The sequence below is a fragment of the Gouania willdenowi genome, chromosome 12 (assembly GCF_900634775.1).
Source record: "Gouania willdenowi chromosome 12, fGouWil2.1, whole genome shotgun sequence".
In the NCBI taxonomy this organism is placed as follows: Eukaryota; Metazoa; Chordata; class Actinopteri; order Blenniiformes; family Gobiesocidae; genus Gouania; species Gouania willdenowi.
Genome location: NC_041055.1, coordinates 6841850 through 6865437, shown reverse-complemented (window position 1 = coordinate 6865437; position 23588 = coordinate 6841850). Strand labels below are relative to the sequence as shown.

Genomic DNA, 23588 nt, shown 5'->3' with positions numbered 1-23588 from the left:
ACACCTGGGCCAAGAATCTGATTGGGTGTCTGGCAACAATCCAGAAAACACAAAAATAGACCAAGGGTGGCTGCCAACTAAAAATACTCCCGAAACAGAATGAATGTGAGCCGGGACGACACGTAGAGCCAAAACTAGGTAAAAGGACAGAACTCAAGGGTAAACAAGCAGCAACACAAGCTAAAACTATCAGCATTGATGAAACTCTACTAGATATAAACAGTGGAGTCAGATACATGCTTGTATGTGGGAGACCACAGACTAATTACACTGTCGGTTAAATGAAGCACACGTCAGCAGCTGCAAACTGGGAGTGTACCATCCAAGGAACCTCACGATTCGATTCATCAACGATTATTACGATATTAACGTATATTAACTTCAGGATTTCTTTTTTCCTCATTGTGTGGCTATTCCCTACTTTTAAACAAGGTCTATGTGTCAGTATCCATTAATTAAAGTAACCAAACAGATGTATTAACATCATCTTTCTTTCTTTCAAATCACCAACCGTAATCATATTACATAATAAATGTATACATAACAATATAAAAATAATTAAAATATTAGCTTATACAGTTAATTCAGTCTGAACCAACACAAATTATTATATCTTATTCAGTAAAAATAGACTTCTTAAACAGATGCATGAATCCCACAAGAAACTAAATATTTAGCTATACACAATCAAAGGACCTTTAAACACATAAAAAACCTACAGTATTGTCTCTCTAACACTTTAACACGTTTTTTAAATAAAAGGTGGATTGATAAAAGAACACAATGATTATTATCATGTTATCAATTATAAAATTGTGCCAGGGACTCGTCATCAATGCTGTCAACAAAGGAGCTGGTCAACATGTTCTGAATTAAGTGTGCTCTGCTGTGTCTGTGTTTCAAGACGCGTCGGGTGGGTGGCTGACATTGCTGCAGAGCAGAGAGAGTGCACGAGCTACCTGTGCCACCGGGCCCTTCCAGGCCAACCAAGAGCCAGAGGGAATGTGCCCGACGAGGGCCAGCCAGGGGCCAGCAGACATTGGTGCCAGAAATAGATACCACAGATTCTTCTTGACCAACTTTGAAATCTAAAATACAGCACTTGATTATTTCAAACGCTAGTTTTTAGTCAGTAACTAGCCAAGAGTTAGCTACCACTACCGCCTCCTTCACCTGGTCCGTACCTTCAGGTGTCCGGGCGACTTTATCTTTTGTTCCGCGAGCATCAGCCATGTTTCTGTCATTTAGTTATTATGAAAAACAATTGATTTTGACCATTTATGAATCGTTATCGAATCATCACGTGTCGAATTGTGATTAATCTAACAATTGATGTATTGGGACACTTCTACTGCCCAGTGTCCTTTTCTGTATATAACAATATAACCCAAGGACTCTTTACGCAACAACGATAAAAATCAAGAAACAATAAAAGCACAATATGATAACACACCAGGGTAAAACAGGCGGAGCAGTTATATTAAGGACGGATAAGCAGTTCTAAACAGGTAAGTTTTGAGTAAATTAATCAATGTTCCTGAGTTCCGGTGAAATGGGACAGGACAATATACAAAGTTCACAATACAACAAACAATACAGGGCACACGATAATGATACAGCACAAGAAGGCGGAAAAAGACAAAAAGAAAAAATACAGTGAAAAATGACCATGCAGCTCTGGGCATACCCTTTTCAGCTCATAATATAAATATACAATTAAAAAAAAACATAAATAAGACCTTTTCCTATTTAGTGTGCTAAAAGTGCTGCTCTGCAAATACAGCGCATAAATAGAGGCTGACACTTCTTGCCAGACTAAAAAAAAAAACCAAATCATGTCGTCATGACATTCAAAATATATTCCCATCTGTACATGAACTTTGCATCACCAGTTTTCTTTTTAAACATCAAACTAGAGCAGTCTACACAGTTGAGATCAAAGATATGGACATGTTCTTTTTCAACAATAGCAGCATAGCTACATTTTCTGGTCACAACTGAGACCTTTGGGCTTTATCTATGTGTCCTGCAGCTGGAAAGACACGCTTGGGACAGATGTAGCAGGGATGGAAAAGCATCCAATCAAACAAAAACTTAGCTAAAACAACTTAAACAACGAAAGATAAAGAGTAGCAGAATCTAACTATGTGGACATACCGCTGTTATCCAGGAGGATGTTTTCTGGTTTCAGGTCTCTGGAAGCAGAAATAGTATTTAGCAGAGGACCTGGTGGGTTTGTTTTACTTTCCTGATGGCTACCGTCCATGCTCACCTGTAGATGATGGACTTTTCGTGGAGGTCCATCAGACCGCAGCAGACCTCTGCAGCGTACAGACGCACGCGGTCTCTATCCAGGCCGGGCTCACCCACGTTGTAAATGTGAAACTTCAGGTCGCCGCCACTCATCATGGTCAGAACCAGACAGAGAAAGTGCTTGGTCTCGTAGGTGTACGCCAGATTCACCTGCAGGAACAATTGAGCACTCACGCTGACTGAAGAAACACTGAGTGGAGAGAGGAATGTTTGATTTTGGGCCCTCGATGGTCATGAGCACAAATCTAAGGCGACTTTCGTGATCTCACCACAAATCGGCTGTCCACCTCCTCCAGGATCTTTTTCTCGTTGAGAGCCATGGCCTCACCTCGCCGTCTCTTCACGTGGGTCTTCTCCAGCTTCTTACAGGCATACATCATCCCTGTGGCTTTCACCTGACACGCCCACACCTGGAGAGAGATGCCGCATTTTGCCATATATGGATCGAAGTAGGAGAACAGAAGATAAACCTACAGTCACCTTTGTGAACATTGAGACTGCCGGCATTAACAGCGGTACATTAAGAGTTTCAAGAGTTTTGGGCTCCGTTGAGTGGACTTGTTGGTCCTGAACATCCCACAGATGCGCGATTAGATTGAGATTTGGTCATTTATAAGACAAGACAATACTTCACACTGCAAAGTTGACTTTACTTGATTTTATTCAATGCTTTTTCTCTCGGCATGTTTGATATTAGTTTTTTTTTTTTATACAATATGGCGATATTGTCAAACACTGAATTTTTGATTTCCAATATTTGATCCCTTCCCCACCAACCTACTTTTAGGTCACATGATATACATCTCCATGGAAATAACGAGTTAAAGGGCACATGACACCAGTTTTAAAATCTTGTCTTTTTATTCTATGAAAGAAATCATACTTTTATAAAGTAATAAACGTGCCAAACAAAGCTCAGTTTGTAATCTTTATCTGTTATTGTAATTTTCTCTTCCGCTGAGCGTGGCTGCTGAAATCCCATTAATGACATCCTCCATGTCGTATTTTATGGCCAATATCGGCCGATAATATTGCCCATCTGATCATTTTTCAAAGATAATAATTATTAATTGGTATGAGTTACAGAATTCTAACCTCATCAAGGTTATAATATCTTGTTTTATTTAATTGAACCTTTTTTGATTTCTCGTCACAGAAGGTTTCTTCAACCTGTAACTTGCCGAGCTAGTATGCTTACATAACCCCCCCCAACAGTTCAAGTTGTTATGACTGTTTATTTTTACTTCCTTCTACCGGTTTGCTCACTGCTAATAATAGGTAGAAGCAAAGACAGAATTGTGGAATGCTACAGACATCATAGATTATAATCATAAAGATGGCAGATTATGGATTATTGTTATTAGCTGCAGAGCAAATATTGATTTAGGCCTAATTAGCTCGCCTTAACCCTTCCAAGGTTTCATTCTTTGGCAAACTACAGTGTTTGTGTTTATGTGTGCAGGTGTGAAAATGCAACAGGACTCAATGACGTCGACTTTGGTTCACTTCCAGAGGAAAGCTTGGCACGATTGCAATGAAACCCTAGCTCTGTTCCCACTCGTTGATGTAGAGCTGACAAACACAAAATCCCCAAAACCATTTTTTTTCTGCTGAAAAAAAATGTATTTGGCTATGAAGTAGTGTTGTTGAGTTATTCTTGTCCAACTCTTGACATTTTAATGAAAGTATTTCAATTTGACGTATTTTGTTGTAAAAATGTAAGAGTGACTGCAGGGTTGTGGTCAATTGCATTTTAAAATTACAATTGCGTCTTCAATTATCCATATTCAATTACAGCTCAATTAAAATTATGTTGACCAACATTTTTTTACAATTACAATTACAATTATTATTTCACCCTAAAAATCAATTAAAGTTACGTTCTCAATTACTAACGTTCAATTACAATTAATCACAATTACTGAGCCTTTAATAAATAAGCCCATAAAATGTAACCTTCTTCTTGTGCTAGCTTTCTGTTAGCATCTCTAATGCTAACAAGTCAATTTGACCCACGTCTTAAATCAGCTGTAATTTTTTCTTCATTTAGAATTTAAACTAGATCTGCAAGCAGTTATGAAAGGGTTTCGCGGAGCTCGTGAAAGTACGTCACGAAGGATGACGGGCTTGTGGCGAGCGTCAGGACACAGCCCAACGTGCCATTTGCTGTAAACATGTGGATATGAAGTTTTGGAAGATGTGATTTAAAGTGTGAAAGTTACAGGCCAAAATGTGTTTGCACCCATTATAGTGCCACCTAGTGGTGCACTTTTTGGTATGGGTGATCTGTGTGCTCTTCTCGAGTTAACCTGTAAATTTCACAGCCCTCAACATATTACTTCAGCTGGAATATAGGTTTGTTTATTTATATGTTTTGTAGTGATAAGCCACGCCCACTTTGACCAATTGCGATTAACTTTGAGATACGGTCCCAGGAGCGACTCAAGGTCATGCCCACCAAATTTAGTAGAAATCGGTTGTGCCATTTAGGAGATATAAAATTCTCATAATTACAGTGCCGCCTAGAGGCCTAATTTATTCAAATTTGGCTCATACCCCCACAGTCACATGCCAACCAAGGATCTCAGATTTGGTGTTGTTAGCTATTATTTTGACTGAGATATGCAACCTTTCGCGTTTTTATAGCTTGCTAAAAAACTTTACTCGTTAATATTTTGCGCATATCAAAATGTTTTGCTGAACTTTAGATCAAGTCCAATTGAAAACTCTACGTGCCAAGTTTCACGCTGATTAAACAAAACCCTAAAGATGAATTCGAAAAAGTAGGTTTTTGATATGTAGTGACCTACAAAGAGCAATGTGCTGTGGGAGTAGGCGTGGCCTATGTCAGAAGATGCGACTCTATGTAGGGAACAGATTTTATGAAGATGTGAATTAAATTGTGAAAGTTAAAGGCCAAAATGTTTTTGCAATTATAATTTTTGGTATGGGTGGTCTGTGTGGTGTTCTGTATCTACCCTGTAAATTTCACTGCCCTCAACATAATAATTCAGCTGAAATAAAAGTTTATTTATGTGTTGTGATGTAATAAGCCACACCCACTTTGACCAATTGCGAATAACTTTGAGATATCACCTCAGGAGGGACCCAAGATCATACCCTCCAAATCTGGTAAAAATTGGTCTCTTTTGAAGCACTTGGAAAAGTACAGTGTGAATGCAAACCGAACCATATCAAGGCATTGGACTATCCTGGTCTGAAATCAGCCTAAGATGTGGAATATATTAGCTAACTTGTTTGTCAACAACATCTCACAAATGCTGGACTGGGCTGAATTCTGGGGAGTTAGAGTTAAAGTCCACAACCATGCTGGTTTTTCCGCATAATACCAATTCAACAGCATACGTGCCGTGTTAAAACTAGCACATATTAATGTTAAAATTGAGTATTTCAGTGGTCCGACCCACTTGAGATTAAACAGCGCCCTGAAGTAGAGTAAGTTCAACACCGCTATAACTTGGATGTCAACCAAGAAGAAAGTTGCAGAAGAGGAAATTGTGAACTTAAGTAAAAGTCCCACAAGGAAGTATGGTTGTCATCTGACTGACAGTGCAGGAACTTTAAAAAAAATGCACATCTCATTGTGCATTTTGTGCAAAAATGCACATCTCATCTCATCTCATCTTTGGACATCTCATTGTCCAAAACCACCACGGAAAGAATAGGGAATGATAAGTATCTGTAACAACACTGAGGTAAGTGATACACATCATAATAGCATCAACAAGGAGGTTAATGTCAATTTTAAGTTCAGGTTACAAAGGCTTTGCAGTTTTCTGAATTTTTTTTTTTTTTTTAATCTGGACTTGTTTGAGTTCAGAATCTATGTGTAAATGTTTCTCTTTAATAGTGTAAAGCAGATTTTCTTTCCTTGTGTATGAAATGTGCCATACACAGTGGTCATAATGTTATGACTCATCTTTTAGAAATTGAACAATGGACATTTGTGCCCCAAGGTGTGAATTGAAGAGTAAAAGCATTCAAGGTACAATCTCTTGGTATTTTGGCATCTAGCTTGTATTTGTTTCGTAATCTCAGAGATCTGACTAAGGAAGTGGTACTATTTTGAGACTCATTGGTTTTTAAAAAAAATCTGAAGCAGGAACATGATTATTTCTTTCTTACAAGGAAATGTATATTGTTAAGCGCTTTGAGATTACTTTGTTGTATTTTGCTCTATATGAGTAAAGTTGAATTGAATTGAATTATCATGTGAAGGACGTCTTACCTCTCCAAAGCCTCCCTTCCCCAGGACTCGGTACTGTCGGAATCCGTGTTTGGTGATGGGCTGCCTTGGGAACAAAAAGGGAAAAAAAAAGCCATTAATGCTCAGGAATTTTCATTTTTACTTCCCGCCAATGAAAATACGAGCTACCCAGTGTACATCGGCTGAGTTTTCCTCTGACATACTGACCTCTCCAACATCTTCCACTGCAGGAATCGGTCAAAGTAAAGACTGTCCTGGTACTGGGTAAAGGGCTCCCCACTGAGGTACTGATGCAGCTCTCTGATCAGGAGAAGAACTATTACACTTTCAGTTGCACAGAAGGTTATCTAACGTGTAAAGAGGTTGACAAGTCATCAGTGAAATGGAAACATGCTCTCCAAACCTTCACGAACCACTGGGTGATGCCACATGTACAGTTTGGAAAGCATCAATTTGATATTAAACATTATAAGCTCTACTAGTACTTGCATTTGGAGTACACTTGTGTCACTAGTACCATACAAATAGCAGTGTTGTACCCAAGACCACACTATCCGACACCTAGACTTGCTGGAGACCAAGACAATATTAAGACATTAGGGAGTTAAGGTTTGGTCAAGTCAAGACCTAGACCATAAAAATCAATTGTTAAGCTCATGATAAGGTTGAACAGTTAAAGAGCATTCTCTCTTTAATTTTAGTTTTCTTGTAAATGCACTTGACAGACAAAAACAAGGTGTCTGCAACTCTTTCAATGCACAACTGACTGTAAATAAGATAGACTTATGTGCCAGTTTTTGCAGACCTCTGACACATAAGGGACTGGAGAAGATTTCCAAGGAGGCAGAACAATCAGTGAGCTAACGCCAAATGTTTCAGGTCAAAGCCTTAATGAATCAGGAAGAGTTCCAAGTTCTTTCTCAATATTATCACATTAATAAAGTTGAAGAATTGCAGATCAGTGGTGGTCTTGACGAAAAATCCAGAGTCCGGCCAGTCCGACACAAGACCAAGGCCTTCAAGATGTGGTCTTGAGACCAAGACCAATCTCAAGTTTTACAACACTAACTAGCTACTAGCTAAGCAAAAAGTGTCACTAGTAGTACTAGTGCGGTAAAACGTGTCTCCAATTTTACGAGAAAAGGTGCGTTCACACCGAACTCGACTTCAACGACTCTGGCAACTAGATTACATTCAAAATCAATGTAAATAATGCAGCTTCAAGCGACGTGACTCGCGCGATTCCAGCGACTTTGGCGTGCGTCCTGAGTTGGTGGAAGTCATTCAAAGTCGAAAGATTTTAATTTTTCAAGCGACTTCGTGTGACGCTGTGTCGCAACATTTTTTTCCTTTCCTTCAACTTACTGGGGTCAATAGTATATTTTGAGTGGACTCATTCTTTAGTAACTCTGTAAGTTGAGCATTTAAAGCACCGTAAGTACACGTGGTACTGTCTATGATGAGTGCTGTAAACGTGCGGCCAGAGAAGACGTGATCAGCCCTCTCGATGCAGCAGCCCTCTCAGTGTTGCCATCGGCTCTGCAGACACACTATTCCCCGGTCGTCATGTCGCTGTAGTGATGGAGCGACCAAAAAGCACGACTATGTTCAGTTTGAACGCACTTTAAGCGATTGGTTATAATCCTTCCTACTTCATTTTCATTACGTCTCCTAGTGAATCCTTTGACTTTACTGGTACTACTAGTAGACTAAACACGGTCTACATGTACTACTAGTGAGATCTTGAGTTAACTAGTTGTACTAGTAAACAAAACATCTGCTTTTCTCCATAAAGGTTTTTCGTGGAATAGAGCATGAGTAGACTTTACCATGAAAGCAAAATTGTCTACAGTTTTGTGATACTCAAAGCATTTCTAGTACTACTAGTAATACAAAATTGTCTACAAGCCTTTGCTATGGTTGATATTACCAATATCAAATGAATCCTCAAACGGCTTTCCATAGTACATTGAAGTCATTGTTATGTTGAAGAAAAAAGTTTGAGATGGGAGATTTAGCGACAATAATCAGGTAGGCTGTGGTGTTCAAACCACTACTCAGCAACTATATTTTGGTCTCCTGCTGGTGGTTCATCTGCTTCATGGTTAGATGCGCTGTTGTCCTAACTAAAGAGGAAGGTAGCACTGAAAGGACAGACTTTTTGACGTGGGAAGGACATCTGTACGCACTCGCTGCAGTCACGGAAGACGTTGCTGCATGGGTCGGAGAACAGATCTTGGATACAGTTTTGTTCATGCTTTGCCACCACCGACAAACACTGGCTGGACTGTGAGGAAAAACAGGGAGAAATGATTGAAAATAGAAATCATTACTGACTTGTTACAAAATATTACCCTACTGAAGTATCTTAGTGTTTGACTACTTTAGTTTAACTTTGCCATCTTCAGACTGTCAGAGACTGCAGATATAAATGAGGTGAAAATGGTTGATCATATTCACTGTTTTGTAACCACCTACTTTTTTTTACATGAGGATTAGAGCAGAAAAGAGAGAGGGAACTTTTCTCTAAATTATATCAGACCTCACTCGATAAGAATCGCTGAATGATCCGTAAGCCAAACTCTTCCCTCTCCTCATCGGATTTAGTCTTGAAAGCGTCCTGAAACCAGAACAATTCGGAAATGAAGCAGAGGGTGAACAAACTGGAAAGCAGAAGTTTAGCACGGTTAACAAAAGGTCGCCTTTTGATTAAATATTAGACCAGGGATGGGTAACTGTTATCACAGTGGGGGCCACAAAAATGTGATTGTCTGTACTGAGGGCCACATTAACAACATTCACGCCAGTATTAAGAATATTGACCAATCTGAGCACTAACTCAGAAAAGAACAAGGACTTTTAGTCATTTTGTGTGTTTAACTGTCATTTTGGGAATTTTTGCTGAATTTTTTTGTATTTCATGAGTCATGTGGTTTTTTGTTATTTCTTGAATGTTATGTTTGCATTTTGGTTATTGTCAATCTGTGCTTTTTTTTTTTTTTTTTCAGTATGCTTGTCGTTTTGGTATTTTATGTGTTGTTGTTTTGTGAGTTTAGGTGTTTGTCCTGTTTGTGTGTTTCATGAGTCTTTTTTGTGTATTTTTGGAATCTTTTTTGTGTATTTTTGTTGGCATTCTGTGCATTTTGCTGTTGTTTTGTGTGTTATGTTGGGCTTCATGTTACTTCATTATTCTTGAATTACAATTTTTGGTGGAATTGTCTTGGGGGGCCGCACAGAATTAGACCGAGGGCCACATGTGGCCAGGGCAGGAACTTTGTCCCCAACCATTACGGAAATGATCCAGGACTGACAATGATCTGCAACAACACTGAGGTAAGTGATACGCATCAATGTAACATCAACAAAGAGGTCAATGTCAATTTTTAGTTGAAGTTACGAAGGCTTTGCAGCTTATACATTTTCTGAAGGTTTTTTTTTCACATCTGGAATTGTTTAAGTTTATAATCTGTGTCTAAATGTTGCTCTTTAATGGTGCAAAGCAGATTTGGTTGCTTAGTTCTGTGCATTTCGCTCTTGTTTTGTGTGTTTTTGTGTAATATGTTGGGCTTCATATTACTCCCAATTTCTTGAATTACAATTTTTGGTGGAATGGTCTCTCAGAATTAGACCGTGGGCCCCAGTTGTCCATGTCTGTATTTGACCATCGTGAAAGGATATGTTCAATGACCCAAGTAATTTTTTCAACTTTACTTAATTACATTTTAATTAATAATTTTAAACAATACTTTTTGAATGTACTTAAAAATAATGCAGTAAATGCATCATATACTTCTTTAAAAACCAAAAATCCAAGATTATTAAAATTACTATTTTGTCATTTATTTATTTTTCCTTTTATTTCCAAATTACCCAAATTTCCTCAATGTGTGATAAAAGATTGACAGTCTTACCTATAATTCATTAACCAGTTGATCAACAATTGTTTTATTTGTTTTGATTAAAGGATTATTGTAATAGACGGAAAACATTGTAAAATGTGAAAAACAAACAATTCAAATCAATATTTAGCTTCAGCCTAACTGAGGAAATTTGGCTCGTCGTTGTATTGTTTTCACTTAGCTGCAAAGAATTTGTGTTAACATCCTGATCTCATTTCATTTCATGTATTTATTTAGCACATATTAAAGAAAGAAAACAACATTAAAGGTCCTCCTTCACATTGTTATCGTGAGATAGCATTGTCCTTTTTCAGGGTGGGAGGTCAAAGGTCAGTGAGACGTACCAAAGCGTCCAGCAGGCTCATGTAGTTCTGCAGGTCTTGTCGACTCTCACAGAAGAGCTTGAAAAGCTTCTTGCCGATCGGCTGCTTCACACACAGGCTGTAGTAGTCCCGCTCTGAACACACACACACACACACACACACACACACACACACACATGCACACACAGAGCTGGTGACGGAGCTGCCATGTAAGGCTTTAATCCGCTACTGGGAGCAACTATATAGCTACTTCCACATACCAACTGTGCTTTTTCTGACAAACTGTGCAGTGACTGTCAGGTGCTGGCGATATGGACTAAAACTCATATCTCAATATTTTTTTTCTCAAAATGACGATATACGATATAAATCTTGATAATTTTAATTCAAATAAAGTCTGCCACACAGGCACGTTTATTAACAAACAGCTGCACAACATGTGCCACTTTAGGCTTTTTATCCTCCAAGGGACATCACATGTGAGTGAGTTCTGTCGTGTGGCATGTTCAATGGTAGTTCTGGGCTAGGACACAATCATTGTCGACTTTTGCTCTCAACGAAGGCGGACGCTTTTTTCCTCTCGCTCCCTCCCTTATCTGCCCCTGCTTGCTGCTGCTTTGTTTTGTACTGTCTTTTGTCAGAATCTAATAGGAGCCTCTCTCTACATCTCTATCCACAAACTGAAATTATGGAATTGATCAGCTGGTCTCTCAATGCAATCGACCAAAAGTTTTTGACAAAAAAAATGGGCAGAGGAGAGCCCGCCTGTCCTGACGGAACGTTTGCAGCTGGATACACGATGGACTCATGGGATAAGTGGAAGATTGTGTGTCTGTCTATCCTTTCCGTTCAGAAAGGATAGACAGATGCTGCTGATTGGAGCTGGCAGTTTTCTGATCTATCACAAAGTTTGAATAACATTGGCAGCTGTTTTGGAAAGGCTGAGGGATTGTGCAAGACTCTTAACACTCATGAGTTAAACAAACTCAAAAGTAAGCAGGATGCAACTTTTGAACATATACGCAGTATGGATCTACCTTGGAGAAGTTGACACCTCAGCTTGGAAGCTCAGGGCCACCATATTGTATATATTGCTCCAAGACCTGGACTTCAAGGCTAACGGAAATTGTGCTTAGCCTGGCCGAAAACAAATCGTTATCTTCATTTTGCTCCCCCAGAAGGCCTGCCGTTCAAGGCTGGTTTATCTCTCTATTCTCCAGGATGTTTGTGTCAAATGATGCTCCGCCCCCCTCCTCCTCCTCCTCCTCCTTCTCCTCTTCCCTTCACTGCTACCACCTGGGAACTTTGTTTCTGAATCAGAACTATCCAAGGTTGGCTGCAATCCTTTCCTCCGCCCCCAACCCTAACTCTTGCTTTTATGGGTAATTGTACTTTTTTGAGTATATTTCTAAATCAGTAATTTTACTTGTACTTAAGTACATTTTAAAGAAGTAATTTATTTCATTTCTACACCCAACCGTTGCTGAGTAAAATATTATTTTTGTTTTTAAAATGAAGCTCAAATGCATCATATAATAGCCGACCAACCAGATTAAACGTAATGCACAGTGCCAAAACAGCATTGAATGATGGCTGTTTTCTCAGTTTTAGCATTACTAGATGTAGATTTTTTCAATACTATTTTGAATTGAATTAATTTGAGTTATTTTATCTAAAAAATAATTGTACATCTTGACAAACCTTTTATTTTATTCAGATGCCTTTGTGGGAAATAAATTAAGTTCCAATTGTGCAAGATTTGGTCTCATCCTTTTTAAGTTTCTACATGAGATGTTTACTGTATGCAAGGGAACCGTTGCAAGATTTATGACTAAAAATAAACGTGGGGGGTGAAAGTAACTCATAACCTTTACTTTGAGTACTATTTAATTGAGCTACTTTTTACTTGTACTTGAGTCCAATTTCAATCAAGTAACAATACTTCTACTTGACTGGTACTCTTTACACCTCTGGCTATAAAAATCTATAAATCAATATAGGCGATATTGTAATTTTCTATATCGCCAAAATAGAAAACTCGATATATCATCCAGCCCTAGTGACTGTTTAATTTTTCTTCCAAACTGCATAGTTTTTATTTGATTATTATTTCATTTGACATTTAGCAGTGTGCCTTTACCTAATGGAAAATCAATTCTGAATCGGAATATGCTTAAGTTGTATCTGTCTTTGAGTGTGCACAGAGAGATTAGAACAGCTGGGACTTGCTCACCGATGCTTTTCGCCAGCTCATCACACTGACTGATGTGAGGGAAACGAAGCATTTCTCTCCATTTCGAGCTCCGACCTCTACTGCCTCCGTCTGAAATGCACAGAGAGAGCTTTTACAATCCCAAACAACAACATAAAATAGTAATCTATGTTGAATTGCCTTTGAAACGATATATCACACGACTATGTTACGATAAATTTCGAAATGACCGGAAAAGGGAATGGACACCCCCCCCCCATTAAGCATTAACGGAGGAGCAGTCATTTGAAAGCGCCCCTGAGGTACATACGGAGTAATTGGCCTCATTAATATATTGGCATGTGTCAATGATTCGGTATCACCAATTTGACTCACAAATAAATGACTTTAATGGATATCGCCTAAAAAAGGAGGGTGGGCCCCTAATCAAATTGTGCGAGGCACAATTTGAAATACCTTTGAAAAGATATAGCACAACTTTGTTACCATAAATTTGGAAATTATCAGAACTGAGGGGTGGAAAAAAAATTAGGCCAAGATTCACAGCTCCGCACTGCAAACACCGTAAAAGTTATCAAAAATCTATGGATAACTTTTGGTGTTCCACTTTTCTAGATCATCTCTAGCAACTTTGAGCCACGTCGGTGAAACGCTCTAGGACAAGTGTGTTAAAATAGGACATTTGTCCTATGTTGAGTTCTGTTCACTCTGTAGCGGGCGCTAACGCACCAATGTCCGTTTTTCCACATCGAGCTGGTTTAGGGCCGGGAGTTTAATAACTGATTCGCATCTGACACAAATCGAAGTCTGTAGGTGCAAATGGGAGCATTTTCCAAAAATGTTATATTTTGGCCAAAATTCACGGCTCCTCCCTGCAAACACTATAAAAGTTATAAAAACTCCATGGATCTCTTTCGGTGTCCTACTTCTCGAGATGATCTCCAGAGATTTTGAACCCTGTCAGTGAAACGCCTTAGGAGAAGTGCGTTAAAATACAACGTCAATTCAAGATTCTGGACTTCCTGTGTATGGCGTGGTCATACTAATATTTTTTACTTGTCTTGTCCTGGTCTACTTTTGTGTCCATTTTCATGATTCTACAGTTTAAGACAACAATGCATGTTTTGTTATTGCAATTCAATAAATGAATTTATTTTATTGCATAATTATGACCATCACCAGCCCTCCCTAAGGAAGGGAATAGAAACACTTTGATATAAAAAGAGAGGACAGTGTTACACCTTGGTGAGGGGGTGGGGGGAGGAGGAAGGAAAGACTCAAGGTAAGAAATGTAAAGGGTGGGGAAGAGTTGATTATTTTAAATTGAGAGTGAGATGTGAAATTGTAGTTGTGCATATTGTGTTGTGTATTCAAGCCATTCTGGTGACAAGTGTGAAGCTTAGGTTTAATGGTGGTGGCTGTGGACAGAGGGAAGGCGTGAGTGGTAATACCTAGAACAGGTATTTGGGATCAACGTGTCTAAAGTTAAGCCCAATATGAGTTTTATCCCACAGCCCAAGGCGTGCCAGTGTATGCGCCGAACGGGTAGCCGGCGGGCCCAGAACCAGCAGGGGCCGAACCTCAGGCCAGAAGGACCCAGAATAGAAGCAGCACCGGGACTAGCCGCATCCCCAGCCGCAGAGGGCATCGAGGGGACGCTGCAAGTCACCTCGCCGGCCCCCAGGCGCATCGACCGAGCTCCGCAGAGCGCCCCAGATCACCCTTTATTGACGCCTTAGTTATAGCCAAAGTCAGGACCCCCCTCCCTTAGGGCCCAGCCAGAGCAGGGGCCACCCTGCACCGCACCCACAGGCATGCAAGGGCGCGGCCTGTGCCGTCCACCCCGGAAGACTCCCGCCAGGAACCGGCCAAGGGCGAGCCCCCGGACGAAACAGCCCCGCAGATAGCAGGACAGACCTATCAGACGGCCAACAGCTACGTTAACCACTGTGAATTTACTTGTAATCTGTTACTTTGACCTCTGACAACAACTGCTTCTAAAAACTGAGGGGCGGATTCACAAAAGGTTTGTGGTATTAAAACTAGGGATTTTGATTTTTTTTTTTTTTTAAATTTTAATTACTTTATTAATCCCTGATGGGATGCACCAGTTTTTTTTATTTGTATTAGGATTTCAAACAACACAAAACATACATTAATAAAAAACTAAAGTGCATAAAAGTGGATAAATCCACGACAAATGAATTATTGTCCTTTTGGCACAAGTCTGCTTAGCCACAGTAGATAGGCTAATAATGTAATCCAAGGGCCCTATAAAATCTGTTTTATTTTTTTCCAAATTCCATGTTTTCCACTATAATTTTTTTAATTCCAATTTATTTATTTATTTTTTTAAAGAAAATATTTGTTTTTAACTCCCGTGAGGAAACAAAATAAATACTAATAAACAAGAAAAAAACATAATGAAACAAAAAAGTATGTCAAAAATAAAGTAAGATACAATTAAAAAGTAGATATAAGTTGTAGTGACATGGATTATTCTGACTGCTCCTTTTTAATTATTTATATGTCATATAAAGATGTATGAGAACAACATTAATGTCACCCAATTTCCTCTCAGGGATCAATGATTTACTGAATTTGATCAGGTTTATTGATTAGGTTTTGATCAACTTAGTTTAAATGAACCTAATTTAAATTATCCTGATGGCATCATTTCAGACCGTAATGATTACACAAAACTAAATAGACACGAGGAAGCATCAGTTAGTTCACCAATAGGAGTCAGAATATTTACTAGTATCAGAAGTTAGCATTAAACTATGATGTTTAAGACTTGATGGTCTCGTCCACAACAACAGAACAACTTGTCTCATGGATCTTCCGTAGATCTGATTAGACGTTGTTCAAATGTAACATTCTAATAACATTGCTCCAACTGACTTTTATTTTGTAAACCGGAAGTTCCCACTGAAACGGTTGTACTTGAGGTAGCTTGCTGACTGTGAATGTCTACGTATAGACACAGACAAAAGGCTGGAATAAATAGAACTAACAACATGGACTGAGTTATTCTTAGTTAACAGACACAACACTGAGCAGGGGAAGATGATTAAAGCTGATCACGTTTTCACGGAGCACAGCTGCGCTACATGAAAAACGGACGGAGCTTTACAGGCACAGCAAAGTTAAAATGGCACTAAGAAATGTACGTCGGACACCGCGTCACTGCACGTTGTTTGATTGCGTCAATGCGTCACACGCTACTATTCGGCCTTGCTTTTAACTCACTTCACCGAAGGCCAAATGTCGCTTTTTTTGCAATATTCGGCTGAATAAATTCGATTACCGAATATTCGATGCATCCCTAATTAAAACGTGTGCAAACATCACTTCACATGCTGATAAGGAGTACAAGGGGCAGGGAATCAGGACTGCACGTGAGCTGCACTTCCCATTGCACCCTCAATTCATTTAACACCTTTCCCTCTAATGAATATGCATAGTCGTCAGATATCACAGGGGGGGCAAAAATATGGGAGGGGGAAATGAAAATAAAGTTATGCAGGGAGAGCAATGCGATTAATGAAATCTGGAACTGTTTGCAGTGATAGTTTTAGTACCATACAGTGCGATGCTAAATGCTATACGTAAGTTCACAGTGCATTAGTGAATTGATCCAGCGTGGCTGCTAAAGCTGCTACGTTCTCTAGCGAGTGGGCGGGATAACACTACAGACAGGATGACAGCACTAGAGACGATAAAGAAACTTTCTTTTGAGGAAAGACGACAGCTTTTAAAAGATGGGAGACCAACACCTGAGCTACCAGAGCTACAGGTAAGGTAAGGTCAGAAAATTGTATTTTCCACTGTGAATGGTACAAAAGTTGTTGTGTTTCCAACGGATGCGCTGCTGTGTCACGAGCTATATCTTGTTGGGCGAGTATGGAGGCTATATTGAATTATTGCTTACGTTTTTTTCATGGTGTTTTACAATGTTGATTTTGTTTGATTAACACTTGCCAGCAGAAACATGTGAAATTGTCATTGCGTCACTGAAAGATTTAGGGAAGCAACTGAATTACCACCCTTTGTGAATGTGGTTATTATGCTGAGTCTGACAGATTAATTAAGATCAACACTGTAATCTAATCTCTCATTCACTGAAACTTGTTTGTTTATTTAATTCAAGACATTAAAACACATTTCTCCTCCACATTAAAAAAAGAAGAAAAGACTAATGAAAAGGAGCAGAAATAAGTCAAACTTATAACATCTTCCCCCTCCATAACAAAACAAACAAATAAATAAATTATATTAAACAAAGTTAAGCTGCAAAGCAGTCATTGTCACAACTCATTTGAAACAACAATGCAGTTACATTTTTGTCTTTTATTTCTTCAACATACCACCTTTCACATTCTTTTTGAACATGTGAGCTTGATTATTTGACCTCATCATTAAGATCAGTGTTTCTCAAATGGGGGTACGCGATGGCACTACAGGGGTACTTGAGAGAGAGAGAGAGATTAAATAAATAACAAATAAAATGTCAGTCTTGGTCCCACCCCAGGCATGAGATGTCTGGAAATGATAAAAACTATAGAAATAAATCTATTCAGGACCCGCTAAATCTACGTGTTTCAACCTTGGGGTTGGAACCCCATGTGGGGTCACCTGGAGTTTAAATGGAGTCACCTGAAATTTCTTCAAAAATTAAAGATAGATTTTTGAAATTTTGTAATTAATATTATTATTATCATTTTCATCAAAACAACACAAAAAACTGTATTTCTGTACTTTCACTTTGTGAATGGAGTTAAACTAAAATGTGGTAAAAGAAAAATATCTGAGCTCAAAAACTGATTCTAGAAAAAAAATGTCTTTGGGGTCGCCAGAAATTCTTGAAATCAAAATGGGGTCACAAAATTAGATTATTTTAAATGTGTGTTATCACTCATTCATTACATCATTATGTTCTATAGTTGTTTTTAAGGACTTTTTGACCTAAAGAGTTGACCCATATGAGTTATTTTAAATGACTCCTCAGGCCAATATACAGGGCTATGCAAGTTTGGAGGAGACGGGCCGTCTTTGGCCAGGTCATGTGACCTGGAGAACGTTTCACTTTACGGCAGTCACATATGAGCATTTCCCGACCCGGCGCCATTGTTGTGGGCAACTGAAACCAGTTAGCCTCTGTTTACATCCAAAAGAGCACAATATGGTAGTTTCGTGTTGGGTCAATGGTGCACTAATCACCGATAGTTCAGTTAAACGTGGATTCTTTAGTAAGGGAAGTCGGCAAGTCAGATCCGTAACTTTGGGATAAGGATTGGCTCTTAGGGCTGGGGTGCTAAGCAGGGCTGCGCTCGAGCCACGACTACTGTCTATGGGCTGGAAGAGCAGCTGCCACCGCCGTACCCTTCTGTCCACCACCGAAGAAGCGAGCCCGCCTCGCCGCAATGGTGGTGCTCCCCCCTACTCTCCCCCACTCCCTGGCATTGCGGCCGACATAAGCCCTGCCCCGCTTCGCACCCCAGCCCTTAAAGCCAATCCTTATCCCGAAGTTCCAGGTCAACTACTGTCTGCATACACAGTCAAAAGACAAGGGAGGCTGGTCCTACTGACTGTTGAGTTTTGCTACAGTGCTGCAGCGCTTGTGGCCACTAGGGGTGCGTGACGTGAAAGTTACGGGTCTAGCGCCCCCAGTGGCAAAAAGTTACACAGTGTGCCTTTAAATAGTTTTCTCAGCAAAATTTTATATTTGACCAAAGGGCATACTTGGTTTCAGAAATAAGAAAAAGGGGGAACTTGAGCCAAAAAAATTGAGAATCACCCACTGAACTGAAATGCACCATTCTTTTGTCACTGTTCTCAATTTGGGTTTTTCAAACATCTTTATTCCTCGCAAGTTATAATTCCTTTCTCTCGTAATGATTTTTTTTTTTTTTTTTTTTTTTTGCAGATTTGTGGGTAAGATGTTTGAATGTTGTTAAAAATGTTGTGAATGTTGAATTATTTTTAAAAACTTTTGCAGAACCAGTTTTTAAAGTGTTGACACCATCAGTAGGATCCCACAGATGCAATTCAATCCTTTGGTGAAAGTGCATGAGCTCAAGCAATGATCCATAACACACGCACACGCACACGCACATGCACACACACACACACACATACCCGGCAGTCAGGTTTCAGACAATAGTACACTCTCTGCATGCTGTGAATGGGTTATTTTTAGCTTTGGGAAAAGGAGAGCCAGTGGGACTGCATTTCACAGTCATTGCTAAATCTGCAAGGTGGCATCGACACCTTTCTAACAACATGTGTTTATAAACACACACACACACACACACACACTAAAAGGCCTGTTCTTTCCTCTTCATTAGATTTACTCCTACGGTTCATGACCACAAAACATTCACTCAACAAGAGACGAGTACAGAGAGACTATGTAAAAAAAAAAGTTGATGTTATGACCTTCTTTGGTCAAAGTAAAAATGAACATAATACACAAGTGTTGATATGTGGCTCATTTAGCAGTTATTTAATCTGGAGTTGATTTAAAGGGGAATAATTGCATAGAAGTTACATAGAAAGTAGAAACACATATACAAGATAAATCTCGCAAACTACCGGTACTTTGTCCCGACATATGCGGGCGGCCCCCAATCCAATTTATGGACTTGTGAATTTATAGGAACAACAAATGTGCACAATAAAAATCTAAAACGGTACAAAACAGTAACAAGATACAGAAAAGTGACTTCAAAAACACACATAAAACAAAATGACTCAATGCAAGCACAAAAGAATAAAAAATACAAGGAAAATATACCGAATGACTCAAAAAGACAGCGAAAAACACAAAACAGCAACAAAAATATACAAAAATTACAGGAGAATACAGGAAAGGACAAAAAAAACACACAAAATGGCAACAAATGCGCACATGAATAACTAAAAGGTGCAAAGTGATGAAAAAAAATACAGAAAAATGCCTCCAAAAGCACACAAAATGACTCAATACAAGCACAAAACAAGAAAAAAAACCCACATAAAATATGAGAAAATCTACCAAATGACTCAAGAAGACAAAAAAGTTACAAAGCAAGAACAAAATACAGAAAAAATGACTCCAAAAGCACACAAAATGACTCAATGCAAGCACAAAAAAACATAAAATATAAAAAAATCTACCAAATGACACAAAAAGACAACAAAAACACAAAACTAAAAAATGGCAGAAGAATACATGCAAAGACAACCAAAAGGTACAAAGCGATTAAAAAAAAAACCCAGAAAAATGACTCCAAAAGCACAAAAAATGACTCCAAAAACACAAATCAAGAAAAAATCCCACATAAAATATGAGAAAATCTACCAAATGACTCAAAAAGACAACAAAAACACAAAACAGCATCAAAAAATAAGAATACACGAAAAGACAACAAAAATACATAAAATCACAAATGTGCACAAAAATAAGTGAATAGAAAAGAAAACAATACAAAAAATGACTCTAAAAAACACACACACACACAAAATACACTATACAAGCACAAAACAACAAAAAACCCACATAAAATAGGAGAAAAAGATAGGCCTACACACCAAAAGACAACAAAATACACAAAACAAAAAAAAAATACATTCATAGTCAGAATCATCTCCTCTATGACAGAATAAAACTTGTGAATCCCTGCATTAGAGGCTCCAGCAGGGCTCGTTTTGTGGCTAATGCAGCAACATTTGGCAGAAATATTAACCAATTGATGATCGATAGCTGGGTCGATCATTAACGGAGCGTTTGAATGTTGAACATTATAATCCACGTGGAAAAAAATCCCCGTCTCGTGTTTAAAAATTGAAATATGACAAATGACAAACATTGTATAACAATTAGAGGTATGATTATGGTTCCTTTGATTTATCTTATAGGAACTGAAAAGTCGTATCAATAGGCTGTTTAAACAGGGGTCAGTGTTGGTATATGATCAACAGAAAATTATGAAAACGGCTATCTTGACATTAATTTCTCAATCATATGTAGTTGATCAAAAATCAATGAGTATTGTCTGGATAATAACACCTGATAGGGATACAGAAGTGAGTGACTGCTCCAGAAGCTCCAGCTGGGCTCGTTTTGTGACTTCTGCAGCCGTTGCACGAGGAAATATTTCTACCTGACGGCTCGACCAGTTTATACTGATGGAATGTTTTATTATTAAAGCATTGTTGAGCTATTACAGTAAATCAGTGCTAAGTGTGTGTGTCGACGTACACTTTCTTTGCTTTGTCATCCTAAATTGAGAGATTTTGTCCAGTCGTTTGCACAATAACTGAGAAATAAGGAGGTTTCTTTTGCTAACTATGAGATATTTCACCATCACATCTGCACTTTACTTCCAATCTGATCTTATTTGCAAACGTTAACGTGGTGACTGGTTGTGTAACATAGTTTAGTTTACAATTGTAATCTCTCAAAGTTTTTGGATATTTTTAAGTGTGTCATGCGTTACTGATATCAAAGTGTAAAAGTTCAATGTTTATTTGACCAAATCAAAGCATATCCCTGTAACAGAATCAATGCATTATCACATATTTTTCAAAAGACAGCAAAAAGTCAAAGGCCACGTTGCTTTTTTTTATTTTTTATTTTTATTTTTTAATTAAAAATGAAATAATTGAATAATTGGTGCCACTGTGTTTAATTGCCATTAAATGTAGAACTAAAACTCATCTTCACAAACCAATTAATTAATGGAAATGTTATGTAAATAATATTATAATAATTTTAAGAACAAATTATTCAAAGTTGTATTTCTTAATAATACGTATTTAGGAATAAAAACTAAAACTTTTTTAAAAAAATAGTTTTAAAAAAATGTATTAAGAAAATGATGGAAACAGTTTTAAAAATTAACACAAATAGACATTAAAATGATAGAAATAGTTTTAAAAATAATACAAATAGATTAGAAAATGTATTGAAAATTGTTTTCAAAGATTAAAAAAAATAAATAAAATTTAGTAAAAAAAAATAGAAACAGTTTCTTAAAATTAAATAAATTGTAATAAAGTTATTAAAAAACCGTCAAAGAAAATTCTAGAAATCGTTTTTGAAGAAAAATGTATGACAATTGTAAAATAAAATTGAAATGTAGTAAAAATCATAAAAGCCAGAGGATGGGGCAGTGTGTCCTACCTGCTCGGGCTCTGATCAGAGCACTGTTGGCCACCATGCTTTCGATCTCCATGGACGAGCCAGAGTTTCCAGTCTGAGTGAGATCGTTTTCAGTCAGCAGAAACCCTGAGCTCCTCAGCAGCAGCAAACCCAGGTGACTCAGGCATGAATGGAGACTCAGGTTAGTTCACCTGCCTAATGACAGCACTAGCACGCCTACAGGTTGTTAAAGGGGCGGAGCTTGCAGCAGGAAACAACTGTCTGAGGTTAAATCAGTCTGAAACAAGAACAGCCAGTCTGTGAGTCTGTATAGGGTATTAGTGAGAGCAACTGTGGTGAGAGATTTGTCTCAAAAATATTTACAATTTTCTCATGTATTTTTTTTTAATTTATTTTCAGTTCAAAGACGGACTTTGTGATTCTTGCCGGAGGGGGGGGGCAAAATAAAAAATAGAATTAAATATAGACCATTTTGAGATTCGCTTTCTGCTTCATTTTTACTGCAGTACCATACATGAACTGCTGGGCGCAGTGTCGCTTCACCATTTACATTGTGAAGAAAAATTGCGCAACAGAAGAAAAACCAACCTAAAAAGTTTGGGACCATTTCCCTGAAAACGTATACTACACGCATGAGGTAGAACAAACGTGTAACAGTCACTTTTGAGAGTATAACACCACAAGGTGGCACCTCTTTTATTTGGTATGGTCAATAGGTCACTCTTCTTTGTTTACTTTTTCTCTTACTTTTACGTTGTGGACATCGGCCATCTGTACGCGGACCGATGGGCAATGCTCCCCCTGCCCCCTGCAAATTCCGCATATCTTTCAGATCCACAAATATATCCATAGTTTACACGTGTTTTATCATTTGCGTGTGTATTCATCATGCTTATGAAATGTGTTAAGCGCGTTTGTGGATCGGCCGATACCTGACAGTGAAGTTGAAAAGATATTCATAGATTCGGACTTCCGGCATCAATAATTCATTAACGAATTATCGACACACAAATTACGCCTCTTTAAAGTCCCAGTAAAGCAGAAATAAAGACACACGTCATTGACCACTGAACCAAATTTGAAAGGTGAAAAAAATTGCTGAGTGTATAAAATTAGGTGTCAAAATCATGGAAAGTCAAGCACTTCCCTCTGCTCTGAGACGCTGGGGGCGTGTCAGTTAGAGGCGCCGGAACAACGCCCACATGCAGAAAAGGTGCCGCCTCCATGTATTAACCCTATGGGAGTGTACCGTTTCTATGGGAGAGAACAATGGGAAAGCGGCTCCAGCGTCGATAGTGGGGTTTTTTGGCTAGGGGGTGAATTGCGCCCGCTACAGGCCGCGCTAGTTTGGTATGCTTCAGCAGCAGGGTCGGGTTTATGCTAATGATGGCCCCGTTACGTAACGCGACTTCGATTTCTGACCCGCTCATTAAATCCTGAACACAGACATTTGCAGCACAGTTTG

General features: G+C 38.6%; 1 protein-coding gene across 3 annotated transcripts in view; it reads right to left on the bottom strand.

Moving 5' to 3' along the window:
* LOC114472862 (G protein-coupled receptor kinase 5-like) overlaps window positions 1-22276 on the bottom strand; it is a 29389-nt gene extending 7113 nt beyond the window's left edge. For 2 of the 3 annotated variants that reach the window (XM_028462149.1, XM_028462150.1), the window contains exons 1-10: window positions 22145-22276; window positions 12997-13086; window positions 10785-10897; window positions 9084-9161; window positions 8731-8828; window positions 6749-6841; window positions 6563-6626; window positions 2583-2723; window positions 2273-2463; window positions 2158-2195 (exon numbers count right to left, since the gene is read on the bottom strand). In XM_028462149.1, coding sequence (XP_028317950.1) covers window positions 2158-2195; window positions 2273-2463; window positions 2583-2723; window positions 6563-6626; window positions 6749-6841; window positions 8731-8828; window positions 9084-9161; window positions 10785-10897; window positions 12997-13086; window positions 22145-22196 — 958 coding nt within the window. In that variant the 5' untranslated portion in view covers window positions 22197-22276. Of the gene's footprint in view, window positions 1-2157; window positions 2196-2272; window positions 2464-2582; window positions 2724-6562; window positions 6627-6748; window positions 6842-8730; window positions 8829-9083; window positions 9162-10784; window positions 10902-12996; window positions 13087-22144 lie in introns of those variants that run through there. The other variant, XM_028462151.1, reaches the window with a different exon arrangement.
* Between the last annotated feature and the right edge of the window lie 1312 nt (window positions 22277-23588).